Genomic DNA, 20,105 nt, shown 5'->3' on the forward strand with positions numbered 1-20,105 from the left:
ACTGTAGGCCAATGCCAATACACCTCACCTTGATGATTATGGTGCAAGCAAGTAGCTAACTTTGGGACGTACACTATACATTGTCGTGTATAGTTACACATAGAGTGCTTTTGGGGTGAAACTTAAGAATTAAACGTGAGAAACGAATGACCCACATCGAAGAGGGTACCGTATAACACGTTGACTTATTCTGATCGAGTCTTGTCTCTTGATCTCTGTCGTTCTCAATGTGAGTGAATCGGGCAGCCAAATTCCTGGTTGGTAATTAGATCCAAAATGAAAATTTTCAAAATGAAAGTGTTGCTATAGAGAAACTCACTAGAGCTGCAAAAAAGAAAATATTGCTGTGAAAAAAAGCTAAATACTAACGTCGTAGGCGGTCACTGACTACCAGTTGAGTAGGGATCGCTGTGACCCTCCACGGAGCTATGAAATTGGGTGGAACCACCTACATGTAGCATGATGATGTGGACACAATAAAGTGCAGATTTCCCCAGCAAGTATTGGTGTTCAAACCACCTTGGCAAACAAGCCGCTTCCTGCATATAAGTCCCTGTGATGAAGCTTATTTCACTCATGTTTGTGCGTCTTTCTGTGATCTCTATTGTTACCTGAACTCTGTCCAATAACTCTTCCCCATTTTTGTTTTTTGCACTTGTTATACCTATTATTCTCGAATGTATGTCACAGTTCAAGAGCACATGCCCTACTCTCCCAAAAATGTTTTTTGCACTTGTTATACCATTATTCTCGAATGTATGTCACAGTTCAAGAGCAGAGGAGGTATACGACACGCGTGCCTCGATTAGTGGGTAAAGACTTTAGAATGGATAAGTAACAGTCACAATGAGCCAAAACAGCCGGTAAAGACCCACTAGACAATAAACGCTATGTGAGACGGAGGTCCTATCTCTGAAGGGTCGATCATACATTATTATAACACTATAATGGAACACAGGGGGGGCAGAGCGTATACAACACATAAAAGTCTAACGAAACACGGGGGGGGGGCACAGCGTATACAACATACAAAAAGTACGTTATTATAATAGTCTAATGGAACACAGGGGGGGGGGGGGTACAGCGTATGCAACAGCTTGTTTAACCATAGATACAGGAAGAGAGGGATTGGCAACGGATCACGTGCGCCCATAAGCCACATATAAAATTACATGAAATCAATACAGAGCTTGACAAGCCATCCGTGTTTCCCTCCCCAATGCGGTAGAACAACCTTTACGAACCTTTCCAAGCCCTTCTATTCGATGCCCCTTGCTTGTAGGCATCATTTAGAGATGACAAAAACATAATTTCGATTGTTGTGAAGTAGCTAGAGGTACATGCGACACTATGTACCTCCTGCTACTATAATATAGCTAGAGCTGCCTAACTAAGTAGTGTACTGTGTAGCATATGGCCTAAAGCACTGCATTGAACTGAAAGTCAAGCAGCAAAATTCTTATACTGACAGTAAAACAATCGTTTGTCTCTTATTTTGTGTCTGGCCATTTTTCCCAACGTTGAAAGTAGGCGGCTTCAATTAAACCGCAGGGAAACACGGATGGCTATTCGAGGCGCTTTTGTTACCAATCCCTCTCTTCCTGTATCTATGGTTTAACAAAAAGTACGTTAGTGTCTAATTGAGCACAGGGGGGAGGGCACAGCGTATACAACAGCTCGTAACATTGGCCTGTGACCCTATTATAAACGATGCGACCAAAAGTGAGTGGGAGATATACATGCTGTGCAGGTGCACCTGAAAACGGGTTTTCTATAGAGAGGTTTTATTTGCTTATTTGCTTATTTGCCTGATTGAGAGGCATGCATCTTTGTGTAGGAACATTTGCATTGGATGACTCGATCTAAAGTACACGTACATGTACATGCAAGCTTCGTACTCTGAAAACATCATAGTTGTCATCTCCACCTGAGGCTATAAGAGCTGACCGTCAGGTGACCATCTGAGCCTGCACACCTCCTGTGTGTGACCTTGGTAGCGTTCGATTGGAAGAGAGGCCTCTCGATGGTCCTAGGCAACAGATCAGAGGAATACCATGTGACTGCATGTAGACATAATTGCTGTGGCCGAGAATAATTATGCTCTCGGTGCGCATGCGCAAGCGAGGTATACGGTAGTCCGTTTGTGTGTGTGTGTGTGTTAATGCTGAAAGTGAAAGTTATAGTCTAATGGAGCGGGGGGCATATACAACAGCTGCTATTTAGATCAGAATACACATCACCACGACGACTCACATCTCTTGACTGTAACTGTTTAAATACTGCCAGTTCAGTTCCTCACATCAAAATAGCGTCATTCTCAATGAATCCAAACTGTACATCACCTGCAGAACGAATAGGCAAATGGACCAAGTGAAATGTATGTGAAAAACAAAAACCTAAGGTAAATCGGCATGTTAATAGGGCATGTTAATTATCCTAGCTTGCACTGTTCTGGACATTTACTGGACAGGTGTGCTTGAGCTGCAGAAAAGGCTGTGACAAAAAGCCCTACACTTACAGAACGAAGATTGATCATGTCGATCATCCATCATTGGTATAGCCCAGAAGGTCTAGACCTTTTCGTCCCTAATGTTTATTGTGCCGGGACTCATCAGTGGACTGCACACGCACTCAGTAATAAAATCTACCTTGCTCGCACTATATTAGAGGTTCCTAGCTAATAATACTTGCAAGTATGATCCAGTGTGACTTCTTTGATTTTGATTAGTCATGCAAAAAATCTGACCGATTAGGCACCATTAGGCACCTCGATGCTCTTCAACAGAGATTTAGAAAAGATTGTTCTTGTTTCGGTCTCTTATACTTGCAAATAGGAGTAATCTAGCTATATATCAAGCTATATTCAGAGCTAACCAGCTTACACAATAAACTGCTAAACGGCAACTACTCACTGACAAATGTATCACTTCCTGGTGGGCGTATTCTTGCCTATGCAGGAACTTTCACTCAAAAGTGGGGTGGGCGTAATTTCGGACGTGGGCGTAATCTCGGTAGAGCACGGTATACAACTGCCACTGGAGATGACATTGGGCCTCTGCTACGTCACTACAATGTGTACTTGTGTAAACTGTGGTAACCGCTAATTAAATTTATAAGGCAGCAAAACCGCTAATTAAATCCATAGCTGTGAACAGCATGCTCCCTCCACAGCCAACTGCCAAAATGCTATGCACGTGCACTGACTCTGATGCGTTGCCTTATCGGTTTTCACAGTTTACACAATTACACATTGTAGTGACGTAGCAGAGGCCCAATGCCTAATCTCATCTCCAGAGGCAGTTGCATACTCTTGGTAATACACTCTTGCCTACACCTACAAGAGCAAATACGTACATGTACATGTAGCATCATACCAATCGGCCTGATACAAAAGAAAAGCATGTACATGTACGTACGCAATGGTGTCCAATTGACGGGCTAGTGCATGTACATAGAATAATGTTACAGAGGCATTCGCAACTATCTTTGACTGCCCATAACAAAATGTATTCATCTATTTAGGCTGGCATTCTTTTAAAATAAAGCACGTACGTTTGCCCAGCTGTCCGGTAAGAGCTGATGCTGGCGATGGGTCCCAGTGGCCATCAAACTGGAGAAAGATGCCAGGCTTGCTCCCGTGTCTCTGGCCCTGTGCACACTCCTCACTGTCTACAATGAACTCAGTCTGTGAACCAGAAGAAAACACCGATAATTTCTCAGCATTTAGAGGGAGGTAGATACGTAACTACTGAAGCCTCTCAAAAAGAGAGGTGGCAGAGGTTGTTTAGACGTTACGTGTCAGCATTGCACAAAGTTTGAGTGGTCTACATAACGGACACCTTCGGGGAACAAAGTTTTGGCTACAGAGGTGGCCTTTGATAATCACTATCATTTAGTCACTTTCATATAACTACTAACCCTTTACCACTACGTACGTGCATGTATACATGTACATGTATATACGCTCAATAGGTACTTTTTACCCATTACATGTCCTGTATGCCCAATAGTAACTCAATCTCTTATTTACACCCCAATAGGTGCTAAGTCAGGTACGTACACATGTAGTAAAGCTGACCTGAACTTTCCGAAGGAGTCAACCACTTTTTTCTGTGTAAGGACAGGAGAACATTAGAATTACCAAAACAAAAAAACACGTGCAGCACTGACGTAGCACGCACATAAACAATACACGAACAGCTAAGGAAAGAGCCAGTGTTTTCTTGGCTTGCTAGCTAAAGCTCTAATACAAGTGAGGTGGAACAGTAACAGCATGCAGTTCACACTATCTGCAGTGGAGTTACCTGGCAGCAGTCTCCAGTATTGATATCCTGCCACGCCGTCATTCTCAATCTGGGCGGCCATACTCTTGCTACCTCCACCTGGTGTTACGCAACCTCATTGGTCAGATCCATGAGAAGGCGTTGTATGGAGAAAATGTTGCTGGACAGGTGTGCTTGAGCTGCAGAAAAGTGCGACAAAAAGCCATACACTTACAGTAACGGATTGGTATAGCCCAGAAGGTCGAATACAAGACCTTTTCGTCCCTAATGTTTATTGTGCCGGGACTCATCAGTGGACTGCACGCGCACTCAGTAAATGTACTTTGCTCACACTATTAGCGGTTTCTAGAACTAATAAATAATTACTTGAATCCAGTGTAATTTAATTTTGATTGGAAAGTGGTCATGGCAATAGGCAAATGGACTAAGTGTACATGTAGTTATGGTCCAACAGGCTGTGGCTGCATGCATGTGTCTAATTGGAATGTTGTGGTCTACCTAACATGAATATAGATTGCCTTATTATGCCATAAGCCATGTATAAAATTGTTTCATGTACAGGTACATGTTTTTGAATTATGGAAATACTAACTATTATTTAGTAGCATTTTTGAGAGCATGTTCAATTCCTAAACTAATAATATTGATGCAGTAGCTCTCAGAATCACCTTTCCAATGAAATCTACGAATACAGTGCCTGTGTAGATCTACTGTTGTGCTCTCTAGCAAGCTCAAGTGAACTCGAATATTGTAAGCCGTTAATGGAGACAGCAACTATAACTAACACAAGACTGCTCTCCATAGTAGCCTATGTACAGTAAAACCACTAGGTTTGGTGAATTTCAAGCTATTGAGCCGGGATCCTCGTGCTGATCCATAATTTTAGAAGAAATGCCATGCACATTCGCAAAGGTTTTTCACCAGCAAAATATTCTAATACTTAACCTGCCATCGACTCATTAATGGGTGCCGTGCACTGCGGCTATCGAAAATATAAAGTTGCCAAAATCGAGGCATGCCCTAAAGCGCAAGTTTTCTCCCGTGCTCCGGCGCGCCCCCCTCGCCCAAACGTGTATGGGTTTCTTTAACCGGGCCCTTGCCTTGTTTCGGCACTTACAAGTTTTGAGCACCCCGAAACGTTATTTGGCGGGTAGCCGAGGGTGTACGCTACAGTTGGGTACCAACCTCGTCATGTCCTGATATAGGTAGGTGTAGTCCTGCAGATCCGAGAGTACTTTGTGACTGCCGAAAACATCAAGGAGGGATCCCCTGCACACTCTGACCATTACTTGAAAAGGGGGAGGGGTTTCACGAGGGTATTGGGTGTAGCTGGGTGGGTTATCAATGGGGAAAGGGGCTGAAATTGAGGTAAGAGCTTGTAACCTACCCCCCACAGACTGTTCGTTCCGAACAGTCTGTGGGGGGTAGGTTATATAGTGATAGCTGATCCACACTCACAAAAAATATAAAATGCTATAAATGTGTAGGAGGTGTGTACCTCAAGTTGTGGAGTGCCCCCTAGTTTGATAGTGGTGGGGGCGTTAGAGGGTGTGGTGTCCATAGAGGTGTCGACCCCGCTCCCTTCTGACGAGACCCCACACAAGCACTGTCCACGCAGTAATGGACAGGTGGAGACTTGATGAGACGCTCCTCAATCTGTACAATAGGGGAGGAGGACACATTGTCAGAGAAACCAATCACACTTGTATCTGAGCACATCATTATGCCCCAGTGCGCATGCGCAAGCGAGCTATACAGTAGTGTGTCCGTGTGTGTGTGTGTAGACTGCTACAGCCGCTCAAGGATCAATGAAGTGCAAATAAGAGTTTCTATAGGCTTCTAATCATGTTTTCTTGGATTTTAATTCGTGGATTTATAAAATAAAGCTTCATTCTCGAGTTATGGCTAGTTTTGCTCACTTCGAGTGCCATTGCAGCCTTTTCAGAAGAGTTCGTAGCAAAACCTGTTCACTGAGTGTTGCTACTCTACTTAGTAGTTAGCTCTGCACTAGAACGCTAGCTATTGGTAGCTGCAAGAGTGAGAAAAGAGCTGCAAGGCTCGCTGACTTGCAGCCATTAATTTTAGACTTGAACTTTTGGCATTGATCTTTTTTAACAACACAATCACCATCGATCATTACCCACTAATAATCATGATCAATGTTTGCTTTATGTTATGTAGCTTTGGCACCTCCACCGAGGCATCAGCACCTACGGTGCTTTCATTGGAAAGGTAATTCTGAGAGCTACTGCATCAATATTATTAGTTTAGGAATTGAACATGCTCTCAAAAATGCTACTAAATAGGTGTGAGGCTCTACTTTAAATAGGGATAAATACCTTCATTAGCCTTCATTATGACTAATCACAGAGCCTGTGTGTGTGGGGGGGGGGAAGGTTGTGTACAGTATATTGTGTGTGTGTGTGAGGGGGGGGGAGGTTGTGTACAGTATCTATGAGCCTGTGTGTGTGGGGGGGGGGGGGTTGTGTACAGTATATTAGCTATAAGCCTGTGTGTGGGGGGGAGGTTGTGTACAGTATATTAGCTATGAGCCTGTGTGTGTGGGGGGGGGGAGGTTGTGTACAGTATATTAGCTATAAGCCTGTGTGTGGGGGGGGGGGGAGGTTGTGTACAGTATATTAGCTATGAGCCTGTGTGTGGGGGGGAAGGTTGTGTATGTGTTGGGGGGGGGGGGGAAGTTGTGTACAGTATGCATACCTTGCACGTAGGGGTGGTCCCAATATCGTCTCCTGCATAATCGAGTGATCCCTGTGGCTAGCCGTCAGTCGTGTCTAAGGCGGGTGCCCTCAGCTGGGGGGGGGGGGGATATTTAGCAACACAGTTCAATATGTACAGTACATTAGGTATAAAGCCTGTTGTGTGTGTAGGGGGGGGGGGGCTATGTACAGTACATTAGGTATAAGCCTGCCATGTACATACATGTAGGAGGTGATGAAGCAAAGTGGGTGATACCTAAAAATAGCTAACCACACATTACAGGGTTTATGCTAAGTCCTGGTAGGTCTTGAATAAACAAGATAGATCTTGAATAGAAATTGAGCAATAATTTAGAACCACAATGTACCTGTGCTGGACATGATGAAGTTAAAGACCTAGGGAGTTTTCTGATTTTAGTCAAGTCATTAATGTCTTACTATTTTTATCATACATGTACATCATGCTTCATCATGTCCAGCACCCTTACTATTTTTATCATACATCATGCTTCATCATGTCCAGCACAGGTACATTGTGGTTCTAAATTATTGCTCAATTTCTATTCAAGATCTATCTTGTTTATTCAAGACCTGTCCAGCACCCTTACTATTTTTATATCATACATCAGGCAATAATTATTGAGAAAGTTCAACATTTTCCTGCTTATACAATGCTGTACATGATGAAGCAATACGAGTTATATAACTATATAAATTATGGAAGTGTATTAATTTTATAGAACAGCTATATCGATCAGAATACCGTATAGCGGGTCATTTTCGTGGGGGTAAAATATTCGTTATTTTCGTGGGCAGGCTGACCTCCACGAAATTTTAACGTAGGCGTGGGCTTATCGGAACGTAGGAATGCCGTGCAGCCACGAGGCTAAACAAAATTTTTACTCACGAAAACCACTGTTTCTCGAGTTGAACGAATTTTTTACCCCCACGAAACTTACCCGCTATACGGTACACATAACTATGACTTGACTAAAATCAGAAAACTCATGCTTCAACACAGTCATCAATGCCACTACGTACACACACTTACAATGAGATGTCTCGGCAGCTCTTTGAGCAAGACAGGGTGCTTCTCCAGTCTGCGGAACAGCTGTGGGGGAGGGGGAGAGGTCACACGAAATTCTATGAGCCAATCATACGAGGGAATGCATACAGTAACTTACTCAGCCACACATAATTATAGGATAAGTGTAACGCTAGGAGGTGGAACGGTTATGCGCATCCTATACATGTAGGCACACGTAGCTATTTAGGGCACCTCTCAGTATTTGTTTAGCCTTACGCAATGTTTTAGCGGCCTGAATACGGTACAAACATTACAAGTACGTACCTCTTCAGCTTGAGAGTCCTCTTGTGTGTTTGTCTGATCTGTAAGTACGCAGGTACACAATCACAATCACAATTTTACACCTGGCAGGGAACAAGACAGATCTAGCTGACACAATTTGTATGTACAGTAGAACCTCGATTATCCGGACACCTTGGTTCCAGAAGCAGGCCGGATAAGTGAATATGCCGGATAATCGAATAGATAAACCACGCCTTGATCCACCCACTTTATTGATAAACAGCAGTGCCACATGGTTGTCTGCGCATGCGCAGAAGATAAGCAGGCATGTCTCCATGGTAACAGCTGCAACGCGCATGCGCATTTTAGGGACACGCCCATTTTCTGAATTATTTAATCTGATAAAAAGAAAACTGCCAAGCCGGATAATCGAGGTTCCGGATAATGGAGGGCCGGATAATCGAGGTTCTACTGTATATACAACAATCATCACAACATCACAACATGCAATCATGGATAGATATAATCATCTCACTTACCTTATTTTTCATAACTTGTGACAACCTAAAAATTGTGCCTAGGGTTTTTCCTCTGTGCTGGTCATGACCACAAAGTGACAACTCAGCTTGAAAAAAACCACACACCATTTCTGTGTGCTGATGGTCAGCAAAGTGACCCTAACCACAAAGTGACCAGGTAGCTCAGCTGAAAAAACCACAAACCACCACACCAAGTATTATTTTTAGATTGTAGTTACATCATTGGTTAGTTGCATATAAAGGCTACACAGTACACAAACAGCACTACCGTATAGCGCGAAATTTTCGAGGGGCTTAATTTTCGTGGATTTCGTGGGTTAGCAATCCTACACGAAAATTAAGTCCACGAAAATCGTTCTTTACCTGCTATAACGTGCAAGATCTAAAGGCGTGGCTTCCGGTAAGCAGTCATTCCGCGAACATTGTGCAACGAAATGGCTTTTAGAGGCCAATCCACGAAATATAAGTGCCTCGAAAATTTCGCGCTATACGGTATTCATCTCACCAAACTCAGCAAGTTGATCTCACAGAGCAAGATATTCCAGGTGCAAAGAGAACTCTGCGATGTCCAGCATGGAAGACTCGCCTCTCACCCCAACAAAGGACTCAGAGGTTTGTACACCCTTGCTGTATGTACTTTGTGATATATAGAGTGGAAACTGCATTTGGTGAACCGCATTTGAAAACAACAAGTATGTATTGTATACACGGCAACTACATATAATGCTCAGAAACCGGATATACCGTATAGCGTATAATTTTCGTGGGGCAAAATATTCGTGGTTTTCGTGGTTGTAGGTCTGACCACGAATATTTTACCCACGAATGAAGCGACCTTGCCTACCTTTACCTGCAGTGCAAGCTCCAACCACGAAAATATTACCCACGAAATGTCTCAATATTGCTGAACCACGAATATTTTGTCCCCCGAAAATTACCCGCTATACGGTATGCTAAGGAATTTAACCCACCTGTATACAGGAACTTGAAGACTACTCTGAACAGGACAGGCTACAAGAGTCCGACTCGCCCCCTACTCCAAAGAGGAGATGTCTACAGGTGAGAAAATTAATAGTTACATCATCAGTACAACCACGTACAGTGCATATAATTATACATATGTATCATACATAGCGGGCCCCCAATTTTTTCCATAAAATTGCCGCAAATTTCGCGTATTATATTTTGACTACGTGCTATATTGTTTTTCGCAGCTTATAATTGGTTGAAATCCGTCCCTATTTACGGTATATGCACGTACATGTATAATTATATGCTAAATTTACCAGAGCAGACCCCCCTTCAGGATTCGCAACCAGACACACCCCTCTCCACTGTGGAATACCCTCAAGATTTGGACTACATTATAACACCAATGGACATAAGATGTACTAATGCGCATGAAAAGGCGCTTTGTTTTCTTGATTTGAGCCAGTTGGACGAGTTTGTTGAACGCCTCAATGAGATTCGTCAGTGCCCTGAACCAGCTTGTAGGGGTAACCTTGTTCCCACCTCAGTCAAGAGGGGAATAGGTGGAGCTGCAACAATAACATACAATTGTGACGGATGCCGAGGACAAGAGCTCACACTGGACACGTGCAAGGTACAAGAAGATGGAAGGAACAGTGAGATCACACGAGCACTGCATGTCGCCTTCATCATCAGTGGGTGTACCTTCACAACCTACACCAAGGTCTTACGCTACTCGCTGGGAATTCAGTCCACATACGACGACCGGTTTCAAGACACTATTCGCACTATGCACCCAGTGGTCAAAAAAATGGTGGATGAGATGTGCACAGAAGCCAAAGAGGCCATGAAACAAATGAAACCAGAAGAGCTAGGATCGTGGAAGAGAGCCGTCACTGTTGCAGATGGAGCATGGATGACAAGAGGTCATCATTCGAAGAACTTTACTTTCAGCATTAGAAATTATTTCACAGGTGAATTGCTCTTTCGAACTTTACTTTCAGTATTAGAAATTATTTCACAGGTGAATTGCTGTTTCGAATACATCTGTCTCAAAAGGGCGGAGACAATCTGTACAAGGGGACGTCCAAGGGAGCGGAGGGCTATGCAGCCAGGAAACTCTTCCAGCAAGCCAAAGAAGAGGGGATGAAATTGGAAATAAACCGGCAGGTAATGGTTATACTTAATGGCATTATATCTATGATTATAAGCAAGCTAGAATGATGCAATTCCTGCCTTAATTTACAAAATAATTACACCAACCCCTAATTGGCAGGATGATGACTCCTCCACCTCAAAGGCCATAAGAGGTATCTACGAGGACGTAGAAATAATGATGTGTCGTGGACACGAGGGAAGGTCTCATCTCAATCAGTTGAAAAAGCTGATGCAAATGAAAGCGTTCACCTCTACAATGTTTAAAAGTCATCAAAATCACATTGCGGACATACAGAACAAGCCCTGCTCCTGTTCTGGAAAAAAGCACAAGAAAGGCTGCGGATGTTTCACTGACCAGTTCATCAAAAACTCCAGAAATTTGTTCTCAAAAATTCTGTCGAACAGCGAGTCCAAAGAGGAATTTGAAAAAAAAACCCGTAGTCTCTACCATCATGCAATTGATGAACACGTGTGGGATGGCGGATCTTGCGATTTTCACGCCCTAAAAGTGTGCAGCTGTGGAGAGTGCCCCGACAAAACAAACTTTGTGTGCGAGGGACAAGAGTACCACACACGGGATAAGCTGACATGTCCTTTCCATATGATGGCCTACAGGACGGAGATTGAGCACAGGGCTCGAAAGTCATCATCGCTGATCCACCCAGAACTAAAAGCAGGGCACACAAACTCGATGGAATCATCACACAACATCCTAATTCGATTTAGGCAGAAGCACATCTCCTTGGAAAAGAGTCACTACGAGCTCTCCACAGAGCTGGGCCTCCTTCAAGCCAACCTTACCTCAATGAGAAAAAACAAAGGACCTCATTACCACTGGATTCCTGTGCTGTACCAAAGGTTGGGGCTGCCCCTCTATACAGGAATTGAGGATGCTCTGGAGAAGTACGGAAAATCCAGAGACAAGCAATTGAGAGAAATCAAAGAGGATAAGCACAAGAAGAGAAGGATACGATATAAGGTTAAGAGAAAGATGGACAGGGAAGAAAGAATAAAGTGGTCAAAGAAACTCGGTGATGCATACGGTTGTGAATGGAGGAGAAAGAGAACAGAGAAGGATCAAGCTGCCACGAAACTCTGCAAGTGTGGCTCCAGCGAACACAGAAACAAATCTCACAGAGACTGCCCACTGAACAAGCGACACGCAAGCAGGTCAGAGTTGTAATGAGATTTTAAAACAACATACAGACACGCAAAAAACATTGTGTCCAGTTAATATGATTGAAGCACACCATGCATGCATCTATACAATTTACTGATCTGATGTCCGGGTTTCTTATTTACATGCAGGGATGCCAGAAGTCATCCTAAATCAGAGAAACAAGGACCTTCTTCAGCTGAATCAGATGAGTGAGTAATACGTACACATGAATGCATGTATACTAACAGAAGCAATGTGTAATGTACAGCAGCCGCCACAATGGGATTTTGTGGTGTGATTGTGATAACATGTTCGCTATAAATATTTTTACAACACAGAAACAATGGGACAGACGCTAGTGTGAACAGGGACAGCAGTGACAGCAGTGAAAGCGACTTCGAGGATCAAATTTTGCACGCAGAACGAGGCGAATGTATCTGCCCAAATCCCAAAGCACACAAGAGAAACTGCCCAGCGGGCAATAGGAACCGTGGGAAAAGGCTCTTCCAGACTTTCAAACCTGGAGACAAGGTAGCCATCCACGTTACGAGGTTGTCTGGGAAACACCTTGTCTGTCGCATTGCTCAAGTGACCAACAAGCGATACACACTCCATTCCAAGCGAGGGACCCTATTGAAGCGATTTGGAGGAAGTGAGCTACACAAATTGGGGGAAGACGAAGGCTACGAGATTCCCCTCGACAACTGGCGCCAGAGCGAGGTCGTGTCAACCAGAGCACTGCAGGAAGAAGACATGGTGAGCTGCTCGTGTGCAATCGACACTCCAGACTATCTGTACGTGGAGGACGATGATTCAGAAGAGGACCCAGACACACAACAGGGTGATAACACTATTCAAACATCCATATACTGTCTGTCATCAACTGACATCAACAAGATTGATAGACCCACAGGATGGCTGAATGATATCGTCATCACTGCAAGCCAACACCTTTTGTACCAGCATTTCCCGCACATTGAAGGCCTACAGCCACCTACACTCCAAGCGATTAGAGGATTCAATGTGAACAAAGGAGAATTTGTTCAAATTTTAAACGTGAGCAATATGCACTGGTGTGTTGTGTCTACTGTTGGCTGTAGCCCGGGGCAAGTAAACGTCTACGACACCATGTACCGCAGCGTTCAGAAGTCAACGATTCCAATTATAGCAAGCCTGATGTTATGCACCTTACCCAACCTCACAATCAACATGATGGACGTCGGTCGACAGACAAACGGCTCTGACTGTGGTGTGCTAGCTATCGCCATTGCCTATGACTTGTGTGCTGGGAACGATCCGCTGACCGTGGTGTACGAGCACACATCCACAAGACAACACCTGAAGGAGAGCCTCAAGAAGTGCTGCTTCGATCGCTTCCCAATAAGGAATTCGAGGACCTCAACAGGTGTGATCCACGCTGAGCATGTCTCCCTGTACTGCACATGCAGAATGCCCGAGGAAAGCATCGAAGACGATCCTATGGCAGAATGTGATGTTTGCAAGGGGTGGTATCATCGATCGTGCTTGAGCATTCCCAACGAAGTGTTTCAAGTTGATGGCGTCGAATGGAAGTGCGAGGCATGCACAGAACAATCATAACTCTAATAATAGACTGCATGTATATAATTAATAGAATTGCAATATGGGATTAATAGCACAAGTAACCATACTATTGATTTCTAATCGTGAATGATGAAGTTCTCTGCAGTTTTTATTAACATTTTCGGCCACGGGAGTTATTCGAAAACAATACGTTGTCGTTGACAGCGTGCAATTTTGTCCTCCCCCGGGACACCCCTGAATTAAACGCTTCCCCCTCCTAGCTAAGAATCCTGTATGAAACCCTGTTAAATGAAAGCACCGCAAGTGCTGATGCCTCGGTGGAGATACCAGAGCTATACATAACATAAAGCTCTACTAATACTAAATAGCTTTTATACATACTCCTAGTATTTACCATAAAAAGTTCTATTATACTGCATGTAACAGCGGCAATTGACTATGCGGCTAAGCAACCAGATGATATTTTCCAAAAGGGGGTGAAATGGCGGAAAGAGTGTAGCAACGTTATGACTAAATGTAAAAACTGATAAGAAGCTGTACGTAAATGCAGCACTATACAAATCTAGACATAGGCTTGAAACCCGTCCTCCCTTCTTTTGGGTGGACGGGCAACGGTTAGGGTTAGAGGCGTATATAGGAGCAGTATGGAAGCAATATCACCCCATCATGCATTTTGTGGTTTGCAGGACAACTCTCACACGGCAACTTGCCAGTATTGGTGCTGCGTGAATGCTAGATAGGGCTGCAACCCGTCTCCCTTTTTGGAGGCGGACCACGCCCATCTACCCCCTACCTTGGGCAGCAGCCATTCCATTGAGGTTCTTCTCAATAAAGAGATGAGGTCCATCCCAATCACAATCCTCAGACCACCGCCTTTGGGTATCACAAATGAATGAGTAGCCAGCCCAGCAGACAATGGTGGAGACACTGCTCTGCCCTCAGGGGTTGTCTTGTGTTGGAGAGAAGACACAATAATATACATATAACCTCCAATACGTGTATTTTTACCCTCCAATGCACGTGTACTTCCTCACCTGTGATACTCTGTAGAGTGCTGTCTTTGTCTATTTAGCACTGCCCTAAGGTATAGTATAGTAGCTAGCTACCTGGACCCTAGGCCGTACTTATTTGTATAAAAAATTATTTGTATTTCTATATAAAGCACAGAGCCCAGCCCCTTTTTTCTGAGCTGACCTCTGACCCGTTTTATCTCGCTGACCTCTGAACTCCAGTACTACGTCATCCGGATGCCCAGCCCATCTGACCTCTGACCCAGACATGTCGTCATCCGGATTCTCATTTGCAAGCCCAACCCTTTTCCAAACTGACCTCTGACCCCCATTAAGCCACTTTCATACCTAGCACCCTTTACCCACTCACCAGACCACGCCCAGCTACTTTCGGCCTTCATATCTAGAGAACCAAGCAAGGCACTGAAAATCCAAGACCACCACTAGAGAGCACTAATCAAGGTCTATCATCAGGTATATTAAAACATTGGCCGTAAATCGGATCGCTGGCTATACCTTAATACCAAACATGAACACGACTTGACATGATAGCATAGGGCCCACACAAAAATATCTGACCTTAACAAGCTTGACAAAGCTTTATACCTTTTCCCTTGTTGTTCAGTCTTCAGAATAATGTTTTCTAAGCTTCAGAGAAGAGAGAAGCTTCAGCTAAGAGCCATTCCAATAATGATAAAACGGGAACTGACTTCTAGTACACAATAGTACACGAATATAAATGTCACGAAAGTGAACGAGAATATCCATTCGTCAGAATCTGACGAACGACTGACGCATGCGCAGACAACTAGTACCAGGCCCAGTTGTTCGCCTAACCGTTATAAAAGCGAAAACTCGGCCTGGGATCGAGGCTAATGTAATGGCAGAAAATTTGTAATGTAGAAATAAATGAAAAGTTGAGAAAAAGTTTAAAAAGTTTATTCTTCGCCGCTGCTGGCCTGGGGAACATTGCCCTCAGAGCAGGCTAGGTTAATGTCCATGTTGTCTTTGTTTAATGTAAAATCATCACGTGCACCACTCCGTTTCCTATCCCCTCTCTTCAATCTATGAGTAAAGTATCAATCACCGGACGTCATCATATGTCGGACACCAATATCGTCAAAACTACAAAAGATACAGACACAATTCAAAGACCATTTTAAAGCTAATGTATTATACTATCTATTCTCCAAATTGTGTAGTTATACTGTGAAAATTGTTTGTTTTACAGTTGAAAGAAAACGCTGTCCGCCGGTGGTACCGATTGTCAGACAAAAACAACGTAAGTTCGGACAGTGCTGATATTCTCACCAGTAAGGACTCCTGCGAAAATGTAAGAACTGAGCACTATAGCGGAACTCTTTAGCTAGCTGCAGACCAAAAATGAAGCTCAAACTTCTATCAGGCTCTGCACTACACTCAGTTGAACTGGTAAGGTATCTCGATCAATAAATCGGACATTGCGGTTATGATCAATAATTATTAACCGGACACTGTCTTTTACAGTGCTGCTGGGCTCAAAATGATGTCTAATACTATCAGACTTTGCATATTATACTTTTCTGCAACTTGCTGACTCTATTAATATAAAACAAAACGTATACATCAATCATGATAAACAATGTTCAATGTTCTTTGTTTTACTCTGATCTACCTAACAGATCTTGTGACTGGCGGACCTTCACACAAACGAAAACCATCACTGTAAAAACAAAACATATATTTTCAGATATCATACTGGAAATGTTGCTGAGAATAAACAATTGCACACATTGACAGGAATAACTTTTTTATCTCATCCACACTTTTTTTGGCTCGCATGACTTTGTATGATACAAAGTCTCTAGTTACATAATTATTTGTATTGTGAACAGAGCAGAGTGCATAATAAAAATTAGTGTCTTTTTGTATACCTGAAAATGAAAATGTTCTGGCCACATTCAATAACACCTTTAATGCCGTGGACAGCGGAGGTATAGTCTCGTTAGAATATAAATGAAAACACAACACTGTGACTGCATGGGAATTAAACTATAACCTTTGACTCCCAGAGTGCTTGCAGCCTTGGGCGCTGGTTTACTCCCTCTTCTGAGTGTCATTTTGAACCCTGAAAAATTGATTCCACATAATTATAAGCACGTTCAATAATACCTTTGATGCCTTGGACAACGCAGGTAGTCTCGTCAGAAGTAGCTAGAATAGATTATTAAAACACAACACTGCATGCGACTGGAAATTTAACTAACCGTTGACTTCCAGAGTGCCTTCAGCCTTGGGTTCTGGTTCACTTCTTGAGTGTCCTTTTTGACCCTGAAAATTTGTATGACTTTCATACCACATATATACGTATGGGCATGTTTAATATCTTTGATACCTTTTGCAGACGTAGATCTGCATGAACCATTGGTGGTAGTCTCGTCAGAAGTAGCTGGAATAATGGGAATTAAAACACAATATACTGTGACTGAGCAACATAAACAAACATTTGACTCCCAGTGTGCCTATACAGCCTTGGGCACTTCTCTTCTGAGAGACCTCTTGGGTTCTGAAAAATTAAATACTTTTGTGCCACGTGTATTAATTGGCATTTACGTTACTGATACCTGTGATGCTCTTAACAGACGTAACATCATCGGAAGTAGATCTAGTCTTGTCAAGAGTAGCTGGAAAATTGGATACATAAACACAATTAACACGAAATGGGACTGGGCAATGAACTATAACCTTTGACTTCTACAGTCTTGGGCGCTGGAGTAAAACAAGGCTATAGTCTAGAGTATATAAAGTGCACGTGCAATAACTATTTTTAGACATAAGCATCCGCCTATTTATAATATGATAGATTGTAGTTGCATGCCCTCTTCTCTTTATAAGCCCTTGGTAATACCCTTTGCAGACGTAATACTATAATTATAAGGGTAGTCATTAAACAAACCTTTGACTCCAAGTGTACTTACAGCCTTGAGCATTGCTTTACACCTTCTTCTTATCGTCTTCTTGTAAGACGTTTATGCCACATAATAATGTACACGATAGTACACATTTCGGAATAAGATTACCTGTGATGCCCTTTGCAGACATAGCAACATCGGAGGTAGATTTAGTCTCGATCGTCAGCAGCTAGTAGCTGCATGGATACATATAAAACACAACACGGAATGGGACTGGGCAAAAAACTACAACCTTTGACTCCCAGAGTGCCTACTGTACGTACTGTAACAATCTTGTGTGGTGGTTTACCCCCTCTTCTGCATGGGTGTCCTCCTAGACTCTGAAAATTCCGTGTGCTGGTAGAGTTGGAACGGTGAAGATTGTGATCACGTGACCTTGCTCCAGATATTCGAAAGTGCAAGTCGATCATCCGAGCCTAGGAAAACGATTTTGCTATTGTTTTACATTGTGTCCTGATTATTATTAAAATGTTTTGTATACTCTATAAATGATGCATGAGCGCCAGCAAGTTGTGGATTCTACCTTGTCAGTGAGTACATGATCTAAACTAGATCAATACTACCTGTATGCTCATAGGCAACCGTCTTTGGCTGTTAATTTAACCATGAATACTAGATATACAAGTAACTTACCATTTTCATGTGCTGTATAAAAGAGAAATGGTTCAAAAGTGGCCTTTGTACGATTGTCCGGTTAATTGATCATGCAATGTCCGATTTATTGATCGAGATACCTTTACCAGTTCAACTGAGTGTAGTGCAGAGCCTGATAGGAGTTTGAGCTTCATTTTTGGTCTGCAGCTAGCTAAAGAGTTCCGCTATAGTGCTCAGTTCTTACATTTTCGTAGGAGTCCTTACTGGTGAGAATATCAGCACTGTCCGAACTTACGTTGTTTTTGTCCGACAATCACTACCACCGGACAGCGTTTTCTTTCAGCTATAAAACAAACAATTTTCACAGTATAGCTACACAATTTGGAGAATAGATAGCATAAGACATTAGCTTTAAAATGGTCTTTGAATTGTGTCTGTATCTTTTGTAGTTTTGACGATATCGGTGTCCGACATATGATGACATCCGGTGATTGATACTTTACTCTATGTACGTGTGTGTCTGTGTGTCTGTGTGTGTGTGTGTGTAGACCGCTACAGCTTCTCAAGGATGAATCAAGTGCAAGTAAGAGTTTCTATAGGCTTCTAGTCATGTTTACTTGGATTAAATTCGTGGATTTGCAAAATAATGCTTCGTTCTCGAGTTATGCCTAGTTTTGCTTACTTGGAATGCTATTGCAGCCTTTTCAGAAGAGTCCGTAGCAAAACTTGTTCACCGAGTGTTACTACTCTACTTAGTAGTTAGCTCTGCACTAGAACGCTAGCTATTGGTAGCTGCAAGAGTGAGCAGAGAGCTGCAAGGCTCTGTGACTTGCAGCCATTAATTTTAGACTTGAACTTTTGGCATCGATCGTTTTTAACAACAATCATGGTTGATCATTACCCACTAATCGGTTGATTGCATGCAAAATTCATCATGATAATTATAATCAATGTGTGTATAATTTAAAAGCTAGCTATTAGTAGTTTTATGTTATGTAGCTTTGGCACCTCCACCGAGGCATCAGCACCCGTGGTGCTTTCATTAAACTATCGTTACTTCACTTAGTCAGCAATATAATTTTGATGCATGAAAAACAAAAAATAACACAGTGCATGAAAACAAAAACAGCAGTGGAAGATAACGAAAGCGTAAAAATGCTATATACAACTAGCTATAATTATATATTCTCCAACTGAGTGAAGATACTATAATGATACCACGAGTTGCACGTATCACACTGTATCATTTCATCGTAGGAGTCAGGGTGGAGACAAGGGCAGTATAATTATATTAATCACAATGCTGGAAAATCTCTCTGGTCTCTTGCGACTATTCAGTTCTTTTGACTTCGAAAATCTTCTTCAGTTTCTCATTTCAAAATAACGTACAAGGTGGTGCCTCATTTTGCATTTTGGATGATGTGATCCAAATTGTCTCTTTGCAATTCGTGGTATGCAGCGCAGTGGAGTAGGAACAGGGGGGGCCAAGGGGCCAGTGGCCCCCAACAACATTAAATCAGCCCACCCTTCCTGAATTGGATAGGTGTTTTAACCAACCAATTGACAAGGATAAAGCATGAATTTGTAAGCAGAAATGAAGAACCGCTTTTTTTTTACGTTTCTGAATGATAATACTCTTGTTTTACAGTAACATGTTTTAGCAATTCTGCTGTATATGTAGCCTCGATCCCAGGCCGAGTTTTCGCTTTTATAACGGTTAGGCAAACATCTGGGCCTGGTACTAGTTGTCTGCGCATGCGTCAGTCTTTTGTCAGATTCTGACAAATAGATATTCTCGTTCACTTTCGTGACATTTATATTCGTGTACTATCGTGTACTAGAAGTCAGTTTCC

The 20,105-nt window shown here is 42.7% G+C and overlaps 1 protein-coding gene and 4 long non-coding RNA genes across 13 annotated transcripts; 2 read left to right on the top strand and 3 right to left on the bottom strand.

Moving 5' to 3' along the window:
• Positions 1 to 17: 17 nt before the first annotated feature.
• LOC135331974 (uncharacterized) lies at positions 18 to 9,109 on the bottom strand. Of its 7 annotated transcripts, none has more exons than XR_010393095.1 (9): positions 8,849 to 9,109; positions 8,352 to 8,389; positions 8,052 to 8,111; positions 7,002 to 7,094; positions 5,782 to 5,939; positions 4,305 to 5,612; positions 4,079 to 4,110; positions 3,553 to 3,685; positions 18 to 2,342 (listed from the first exon to the last, which is right to left on the bottom strand). It is a non-coding gene; the product is annotated as an uncharacterized LOC135331974 (long non-coding RNA). The 7 variants fall into 7 exon arrangements; XR_010393094.1 differs by having other exon boundaries at positions 8,352 to 8,431; XR_010393093.1 differs by having other exon boundaries at positions 4,305 to 4,462; positions 5,469 to 5,612; positions 8,352 to 9,109.
• Positions 9,110 to 9,406: 297 nt separating this feature from the next.
• LOC135331871 (uncharacterized) lies at positions 9,407 to 13,854 on the top strand (the record flags this gene model as incomplete). Of its 2 annotated transcripts, none has more annotated exon segments than XM_064527144.1 (7): positions 9,407 to 9,460; positions 9,830 to 9,907; positions 10,143 to 10,791; positions 10,842 to 10,987; positions 11,094 to 12,145; positions 12,284 to 12,343; positions 12,473 to 13,854. In XM_064527144.1, coding segments are annotated over 7 exon segments (3,300 nt in total), but the record flags the coding sequence as incomplete, so codon positions are not given.
• Positions 9,761 to 14,852, bottom strand: LOC135331975 (uncharacterized). Its single transcript, XR_010393097.1, has 3 exons — positions 14,732 to 14,852; positions 14,491 to 14,646; positions 9,761 to 9,901 (listed from the first exon to the last, which is right to left on the bottom strand). It is a non-coding gene; the product is annotated as an uncharacterized LOC135331975 (long non-coding RNA).
• Positions 14,853 to 14,929: 77 nt separating this feature from the next.
• Positions 14,930 to 16,648, top strand: LOC135331979 (uncharacterized). The gene is made up of 3 exons (XR_010393100.1): positions 14,930 to 15,181; positions 15,939 to 16,138; positions 16,369 to 16,648. It is a non-coding gene; the product is annotated as an uncharacterized LOC135331979 (long non-coding RNA).
• Positions 16,572 to 18,363, bottom strand: LOC135331980 (uncharacterized). 2 transcript variants are annotated; one of them, XR_010393102.1, is made up of 8 exons: positions 18,292 to 18,363; positions 17,891 to 18,074; positions 17,311 to 17,834; positions 17,191 to 17,252; positions 17,082 to 17,135; positions 16,954 to 17,017; positions 16,859 to 16,900; positions 16,572 to 16,814 (listed from the first exon to the last, which is right to left on the bottom strand). It is a non-coding gene; the product is annotated as an uncharacterized LOC135331980 (long non-coding RNA). The 2 variants fall into 2 exon arrangements; XR_010393101.1 differs by having other exon boundaries at positions 16,572 to 16,900.
• Between the last annotated feature and the right edge of the window lie 1,742 nt (positions 18,364 to 20,105).

The sequence above is a fragment of the Halichondria panicea genome, chromosome 2 (genome assembly GCF_963675165.1).
Source record: "Halichondria panicea chromosome 2, odHalPani1.1, whole genome shotgun sequence".
Taxonomy (NCBI): Eukaryota; Metazoa; Porifera; class Demospongiae; order Suberitida; family Halichondriidae; genus Halichondria; species Halichondria panicea.